This window comes from Myiozetetes cayanensis, unplaced genomic scaffold, assembly GCF_022539395.1.
Source record: "Myiozetetes cayanensis isolate MyiCay16 unplaced genomic scaffold, myiCay2020 scf7, whole genome shotgun sequence".
NCBI classification, from domain to species: domain Eukaryota; kingdom Metazoa; phylum Chordata; class Aves; order Passeriformes; family Tyrannidae; genus Myiozetetes; species Myiozetetes cayanensis.
The window spans coordinates 51,644,558-51,653,366 of NW_026087964.1; the positions used below are offsets into that span (position 1 = coordinate 51,644,558).

General features: G+C 44.6%; 1 protein-coding gene across 1 annotated transcript; it reads left to right on the forward strand.

Moving 5' to 3' along the window:
* The first annotated feature begins 3,701 nt into the window (after nucleotides 1–3,701).
* Nucleotides 3,702–6,321, forward strand: LOC126651986 (E3 ubiquitin-protein ligase RNF4-like). Its single transcript, XM_050338483.1, has 4 exons — nucleotides 3,702–3,909; nucleotides 4,378–4,519; nucleotides 5,124–5,203; nucleotides 6,051–6,321. Exons 1-4 carry the CDS (start codon nucleotides 3,901–3,903, stop codon nucleotides 6,162–6,164), a joined length of 345 nt encoding a protein of 114 aa, XP_050194440.1. The 5' UTR covers nucleotides 3,702–3,900; the 3' UTR covers nucleotides 6,165–6,321.
* The last annotated feature ends 2,488 nt before the right edge of the window (nucleotides 6,322–8,809 follow it).

Below are 8,809 nucleotides of genomic sequence, written 5' to 3' on the forward strand. Positions count from 1 at the left end.
AATAAACATGGTATCAGCACTGGTCTAAAGTTAGGGTGATCTTGAAGCCCTTTAATGCTTTGTCAGGAGTAACCAAGCAAAGGGCTGAAGTGGGATGCTTGGAACAGCTTCAGGTGTGCAGCACAGAGGGCAGTGGGGAGAAGAGCTTTGTCAGGTAGGGACATCCTGAGCTAACCACCCTGGAAAAGAGAGCAAAGGACCTGCTGCTGTAGAGGAACACCGTGGGTAAGAAGAAGATGGGTCATGCCTGGTGCTTGTACACCTAAAGGTTAAAAAATTTTCACTGAGTGTTCAGGCAGTAACTGGGACTTAAAGAAGCGCTGCATTCCTTTAAGTGAGGATGGTAAAGAGGGGATAAAAGAGTGGTGGTGCTTACATTGCTCTTGAACCAAGCAGACTCTGTCCTAATGTGCTGGCTGTCCCTCTGCTGCCTAATGAGACACATCATCATCCTGTGGCAAGGACCAGGGACTAAGATGTACTGAAGTATTGCCAAGGCCCCCTGCAAGATCCTCCTCACAGTGCTCAGCTTTTTGCTCCTAAACTGGCAGCCAAGCCTGGGCAACTAAAGGGGGCCCCAGCACATCCAGGTTTTTGGAGGATGAAAGGTGCCCCAAAACCTCCATCCTCTGCCAAGAGAAGCACTTACTACCATTAAAGAGGGTGCAAAGCAGACCCAGCAACAAGAAACCTACCTGGGTTTTTGTTCTGCAAAACAAGCCAGGCACTACTGTCTACCATCAGGAGGGTTCAAAAATGTATTTACTTACTTTGAATTGTCTTAATATGTATGTTTCTAATAGACCATCCACTAGCACTTCCTTGTGAAGATTTTGGGAAACATATTCTGAAGTCACAACCATTGCTGTAGTCAAGCAAAGCACAAATTGACACATGAACTGAAATGCAATCCTCAGAGAGACTAGTACAAATTATTAGTTGTCAATAATATCATCTTTTGGGGGCTTCTTTTGGTAATCCTTGCCTATTTCCCTGCACCCCTATGGTGGATTTAGAGACACTGGTCTGCAGGGTTGCTCTGGGGAGTGCCACCCTGTCCATGTGCTGAGCCTTGTGGGGAGTCAGGTGCCACACTCCCTCCCATTGGTAACCCACCACTTGTCATCAGTGATCACCCTGCAGCAGGCTACTTTGGTATATTATTACATTCACCCTTCTTAAATTACTTTAAAGCCCTTGTTCTGATCTCCAGGGTCCCCCTGATTTGGGAGAGAACAGAGCTGACAACGCCTGTCCAGTGAACTGTGGGTTTCTCACTTCCCAAGGTGTCTCCTGCCAAAAAATCCTGGTGAACCATAGCTATCATATGAAAATCCTGATGCTATTCTTCCAGGTGGTTAATTTACCAACCAACTCAATCTGAGCTTAGTTTTGGGTTGTTGGCTATAATTAACCTTGAATTTTTGGAAGCTAATAAATGCAAACTTCTTCTTTCCCAAAATGGAAAGGCACGGGGTCTTTCAGAGGTCTTACACCTTGCTTCAAAGCTGGCCCTTATGGGAGGAGATAAACAGTTGTGTGGGCTTTTCAGCTTCCCTGGAATGTTCAGAGAAGGGGCAGGGGGTTTCTTTCCCCATCCCATCGCTGAGTGATGAATATTTTCAATAGTGGCTTTAATTAAAAAGTGTCGGGCCTCACAATAAATGTCTACCAGGCCCCTGCTGCAATTGTCTAGCAGTGAAGAGGGAGATCGAGCTCAATAGCCCTCAAATGTTTGACTTACTAAAAGCTGCCCCTCCTTTTCCTCAGTGCTCCCCCCTCCCTTACTCCAGATGACACATTCCTGCTAAAAGGCATCCAGTCCTGCCCCAAAATACAAGTCCACTCAGCCAACCTCAGCTGTACTTGGAGCGTGAGTGGACAGGCTCCCTGTTTTAACACATGGGGTGTTTCATACTCCACTAAATCCACTTGTGGTTCATCTCAGCTTAAACACTTCTGCTTTCCAAAAATGTTGGATCCAAAGGGTAGAGGTTTAGATAAGAAAAATACCGTAAAGGAGATTTAATGCTTGATATAAAAATGCTAGGGTGCTAGAGCAATTCCAAATTTATATTTAATATATAAATAATTAAGGCCCTCACACCAGTCTCCAGGCACAAATGAAGGATGCAAAATGAGCCTTTGCTTTAGTTGCCAGACACAGGACTGAGAAAAATGGAAAAGTCATCCCCACCCATCCTTAGACACTCAACACTTTGCATTTACTTAAGAGCAACAGCTGTAATAAAAGAGAAATTTTTGTAAGAAATGATCCTCCTCACGAGAAGCATGAGCTGAAGATACCCTTATGCTATCCATGAATTTCCACCATTCTTCCCACACATGAGAGTACCCGCAGGACCAGGGGCTGAGGAGCATCCCTGAATCCAGCAGGGCCAAGATGGAGTTGCTGCCAGTCTCAGGAGCCCCAGTCAATCCCTATGAATGCAGCTCCAGCAGCAGACTGGCTAGAAGGCAAGCTGAATTTTAATCTCTTTTTTTTTTGCTGTGTCACCTTTCATAGCACAGCAGGGCCTCAGGACAAAGGTGCTGTCCCTAGGAGAAGAGCAAACCTCCTCCCAGCCCTGTTGTGAATAATGCTGGCAGAGGAACAGATGAACACCTGAAATCTTCAAGACTTCAGAGACTTGAAATAAGGATCTAAATTGTTAGATTTTCAAGAGTTTGGGGAAAAAAAAACCAAACCACACGTAATTTTAATTATGTTTACTAGGGTTAAAGTTAAGACAGTCCCCTAAGAGTTTTCAGCAGCAGGCTAGTGGAGTTGGTGGGATTTCTTTAGCCCCTGAAAGGCTACGGTGTTCCCCAGGCCGAAGGTGTAGGGAGGAGAATGTCTCCCTGTGCTCTGCCCTCGTGAGGCCCCGTCCGGAGTGCTGTGCCCAGATGTGGGGCCCAGCACAGGCCTGGTGGAGCAGGGCCGGAGGAAGCCCCAGAGGGCTGGAGCTCCTCTCCTCCACAGCTGGGCCAGGAGAGCCGGGCCTTTCCAGCCTGGAGAGGAGCAGGCTCCAGGGAGGCCTCACTGGGGCATTCCAGTGCCTAAAGGAGGCCTATAGGAAAGGCAGGATGATTTATTACACGAGCAGAGACTGATGGGAGAGGGGAGGACGGTTTTCAACTAAAAGAGAGGAGATTTAGACCCGATATTAGGAAGAAGTCTGGGGATTTTGAGACGCTGGAACAGGCTGCCCAGAGAAGCTGTGGATGCCCCGTCCCTGGAAGGCCCCGTTCCAGGACAGGACCTTGATCACCCTGATCCAGTGGGTGGCATCCCTGCTCATGGCAGGGGGCTGGAACCAGATGGTCCTTAAGGTCCCTGCCAAGCCAAGGCATTCTGGAACTCTGTGAAGGTGCAAAGAGAACTTTGGGAAGACATGGAACATGGTAGAACGTTACCCAACGGTTGCCAAGGGCTCAGTAGACCAGGAGTTAAGTCAGCTGATGGATTCTCTGCTGGGCAGCAGATGCACAGCATCCGCCTTCTCCGTCCTTCTCCATCCCAGGTGGGAATAGAAGGCAATTTGCTGATATTTGTGAGAAAAACTCACAACTGACTGCATAGGTGAGTGCAGATGATTTTTTGAAAAAGTTTCTGATGCTGAGAAGCTGTTTTGGGCTTCAGGCCCTAGTGACTCAGGGTTGGGAAGCTTGCAGCTGGGAGATATTTAAGAGAACAGGCATTCCAGATAGGCAATCTCTAATAGCTCTACTTTCCTGATAGGTTTGGAAGGACATCATTCTCTAGCCCTGAGAAATCAGGACTCTGTAGCATTGTGCTGCGTAAATGAATCTAAGGGATCCGTCACTGTTGCTTCCCTGACATTCCTTTTCTGGTGTTGTCCTGTCTACTTTTTTGGCGATTTTAGATCACAAAACACCATGAGCACAGTAAGTACCTTATTACTCGGTGTAAATCTGATTCTTGAAACATGTTTTCCAGGGTACTTCCAGAAAGGATTTCAAGAGTCTGTAGCAAATGCATACTACTAGAAAACTATTTAAACTTCATGTAACTTCTTTTTTGGGGATGCTGAAGATTTTGAATCTGGGTGCTTGCAATAGTTCAGAAATGCTTACAGTGTGAGCAACAACCTAATGAATTATGAACTAGTGTCATTTGTAAGCCATCAGGATAGATTTTTTTCTTGGTGAGGCAACTGGTAAGAAATCAGGTGGGATGTCTTTTCCTTCTTGCAATGGGCTCAAGTAGGAATGGCCCCTAGCACATTTTTATGCATATTCCATCCTCTGTGGAATTGTTTTCTGTATCCTCATGTGTTTTCATTGGTCTTGCAAAAATGAGGGCCACGTTGATATTACTCCCACACAAAATGCTACGGCTTTGTTCTCTCTCAGCGCTGGCGAAAGCGCCGTGGACAAGCTGTCAATTCCAAACGAGCTCAGAAACGAAGCAAGCTGCTGGCTTCCAGTGCAGGTGGAACTTCAGAAGCCCAGCCAATAGACCTTGAAGAAACTGGTACACTTTATTTTGAGCTTGGTAAGAACAGAAACAGCTTTTGGAGGGTTGGTGTTGTTGTTACTGAGCTGCAATAAATTCACCACTAGTGGGAGATGATCTGTATAGCAAAGGTTGTCAAGTGCTGCTCAAACATCTGAATACCTACTCTGCTGAGCTGGCAGTTCTCACAGCTGCCACTCCAGATGCTAGCAAACTAAGTTTGTAATCACCACGTTGGAAGGAGATAAAGAAAAGTTTGTTATTAGTTAGGAGATCCTCTCTGATTCTAGTTTTACTGTTGGTGTTTTGGTTTTGTTTGTTTTTTGGTTTTTGTTTTTTTCTTGTGTGATAAACATTCCCCTATGTTAGTTGAATCATCTGTCGGTATGTATCTCCCACAAGCTGTTGTCATGCAACAGAATTGTGCAAAGAGCTCAGCTGCTGTTCCTCTTGTGCTGCCACTTGTGGAAGACAGGGCTGGTAATGGTCCCTGTGGACTGTTGAGGGCAAAGCTTGAGGGAAATGTTGGACACATGCCTGAAGAGAAAGGCATAATTCAATCCTACCTCAGCCTGTTCCACAGTGACAGCCCATTTCATTCCTCTGCAATCTCTGATCTTGATTCTAATGTTCTGTTTTTCAGCTGTTGAAGAAATCATAGATTTCACAGGTGAATATTCTGGGCTTGAAGTTGCCAATATAACTGGTGATGATTCTGTTGTGGTAAGTAGTGACTAGGACAGCTTGCAGTCAAATTAGTTTTCTCATGTGGTCCCAGGCCTGTCTTCTGGCACCTAAGTAGCCTGACCCCCAGGATTGAAATATGCCTCTATTTATCCCTTTAGACAGAGTTCTCAGTCAACCTCAAATACACCCATTAGCACATCAGCATCTCTGAGTATCACTTGCAGAGAGTGGAAGGGTAATCTAAAAGAGCTTGTTGCCCCAGTGATTTAAAGAAAAAAAACAAAGGAAAGGACAAGAAGTCACTGACTTCCCAAATGTGAAGTTTTTGGCTGCAACATTGTTTTAAAGTACTGCTCTCACTGAGATGTCAAGCAAAACTGTAGCTGACAGGGGTAAAAACTTGTTCTGTTTGTTACTCTAAGAAATAATTTTAGAAGGGTTTTTTGTTTGTTTGTTTGTTTTTTACCCTGCTATTTTGAAAGAATATTCTTTGATTCAGGCCACAGAGTAGTTTCACCACTCAATTTTGGGATATCATTGCTGCCAGGCAAAGAGGCATAGCAAAGGACATATTTCCTGATAGGATTGTTCCTGAGCTTTTAAAGAAAAGGCCTCAAACTTTACAGTAGAATCTGCATGACCCGTATACAGTTCAACCAAAAAAAAGAGCAGATTTCAGTTTAGGGTTTCTTTCTTCAGCAGCTGTTCATCTAACACATAGCTGTTGTTAAAGGCTATCACAACAGAATTTTTCTGTTTGTGGGAGAAAGGGAAAAGATTCACCTGCAGCCAAAATCCAGTTAGGGAACTGGAACAGGGGAACCAGGAAGAGGGGCTTCATTCAGATGGTTCCTAAGCTGCCTCTGTTTCTTCCTTTTCCCAGCAGTGGGAGCACAATGAGAAGCACCCACTTGTTTCCGAAGCAGCAGATGAAATTCACCAGTGCTACCAGCGAGGGATAATGAAGAAGTACCAGCAAATGATGATGACTGTGTAACAGAAAAAGTGTCTTTCTAAATCTAATTCTTGACACATGGTTAAAACAGGTGTTTGCCAAGCTTTTGGGTTCCCCTTGATTCTGTGAAAAAACTTCAGACCTGGAATACAGTGGCCTGACTGAAAGAGAACTAATTTTAATTAAAAAATAGAATAAAATAAACAAAACAGAGCAAATATAAATAAAGTCTTTGATTTAAATACCTCAAGTCTGTCTGCTCATCTATATTGGACTCTGGGGAGACTTCTTTTAACAGGTGGAAATAACAGTCTTGGTCGGATCAGTCAGAAGCACTTATTCTTTTCATCACACTGAATTCATTGATTTGGCATGGGGAAATACTAAAGGCATAAGCCTTGTAGTTCTTGTGGTCAGGGTGTGTTGTATGGGGAAAAGGAAACAGGCTTGGGGCATGAGGGTTTCTATTTCTCAGGACAAACTCAGGTAGATGTTTTGGTGCCAGTGTCCTGATTTCGCTGCCCTGAAGACATGAAAGAGCAGCAGGCTGTGCACACATCCAAAGAAAACTATCTTCTTTCAGAAAACCTTGTACGTATCTAGACAACTTGTTTATGGTTCAAGCTGCTCCTTGTTATGCCCCTAGTTAGGATGTTCCTCTGATGACTGCCAGCTGATGACAGGAGAACTGCCAGCTTCTGTGAAACTCTCCCCCTTCTAAAAAGCCTGTAAGCTTAAGGGCAGTTGCAAGAATACAGCAGTGCAAAGTGCTGTGTTCAACGTTTATCCTGCAGAACAGAAGACACTTTAAGTAGTGAGGTAAAGACCTAAAGCAACCACCGGGGAGCGCACCACCACCATGATCATTGCCATCGCCGTCATCTTCATCACCATCACCATTTACCTTTCCCACTGCAGTGTAACTGCAGCTTTCATGGGGCACATATTGTTTGCTCCTTGTTTTGAAAGTGAATTCATGTTGAAGTCCATGAGATGTTGCCCTGAATAGGACTGAGGCAGTATGTTTGTTAGACCCTGACTGAGATTGTCTTCAAATTAACGGGCAGTCTTTAGTTGACTTTCAGGGCCATGCAGTTGGGTGGTGCGTGTAGTATGAGGAGCATCTTCAGCTACTGCAACTTAAAGTCACTGCAGGTGCCTAAAGTCAATTGGGCTGTGCCAGGTTGTGCCAATAAATTCTTCTCTTTGTGTGGAGATACAGGAATAAAATGCCTTACACATAGAGAGCGCTTGTAAGGTCACATGGGAAAATAACTGGAACTGTGAGAAGACATTAAATAATTTCAGCAACATTTCACGGGGAAATAGAAAATAATACCTCCAGCTGATTACTTTCAAGCAATTGCATGCTGGCCTCTGAAAAGGTGGGATATTATTCTTTGAAGTCCTATGCTAGTGCTATTACACCCACTATGTGCACAGCAAGTATTAGAATAGATATTTGAGAGAGTAGTTTAAAACTGGCTAACTCAAAAGTTTTTCTATAAACTCTAAGAAGTTTCTCCATTTATCTGGAGCTAACATCTGTTCAAAATTCAGATACTGATATCTAAATAACTCTTTAACATCTTGTTGTTCCTACTGGGGAAAAGTCAAGTCGCTTTGCATGCAAACTGTATCTGCTAAGTAATAATGTTCACAAGGAAACCCAGCCCATATTTCACTCAAGGCAGCATCTATTTTGGGTATTCACATTTCCTAATAATAGCCTAACACACCCACTTCATCCAACCAGGGGCTGCATCCTTGTGAGATTCTTACTCAGGTAAAGCACCTACTGAACTTAAAAAAACCCCAACAAACCTCTATGAATTTCTGGGAATCTGCAGGGCTTTCTAGGATGGGTTCAAACTCACCCCAGTGACTATGCACATGAATAGAGGATTTGGGATCACAGAGCCTGATTTAAGACAGTGGTGGCTTTCCTCTGTCTGTCAGGGAAAGACTGGCATCACTAATGCTGAGTCTATGGGAAGAGCTACATCGTCCAACATGGCCCAGTTGATCACACATGCAGTGTGATAAGTTCCTGAATGCCAGCAGGACGAAAACAGTGCATAAACAAAGCAGTCTGACACCTGCCTTACTGCTCTTTGTATTAGCAAACCAGTGTAACTTGGGGTCAAAGCAGATCACAGCAGGGAGACCACAAGAGCAGCAATGACTTCCTCTCTTGCCCATACAAACTACGCAGGCACAGCTTGGTTCTGATCTCAGTCGCTGACACGCTGGTCTAAATACACCTCATAAGGATTCCTTTAGCTTCCCAGCTGGCACATGAGTGGTGTCCCACGGTGAGGAGCTGGCAGAGGAAACTGAGGCAGATGGCTTCTCAGATCCTTCCTCATCCAAAGGGCTCCAAGTCCTTGTGCTTCTCTGGAAATCTGACTGCATTTCCATTCCCCAGCAGGGAATAAAGAAGAACATGACATCTACCACTTTATTCTCCCACGGCTGTGTCCCCTGACAGCTGAAGTCTAAAGGCAAAGTCCTTTCCTTTATCCTGCACAAAAGGGAAATGTGTGTTCAGGCCTCCTTCAGCACCAGCGTATCTTGTTTCCAGATCACACCTTCCCACTCATTTTACTCCAGCCTTTCCACTGCTTTTCCAGCTTTGTATAAACACTTCAAAACCTGTCTCATCTCCATACTCCAAGTGCACAGCA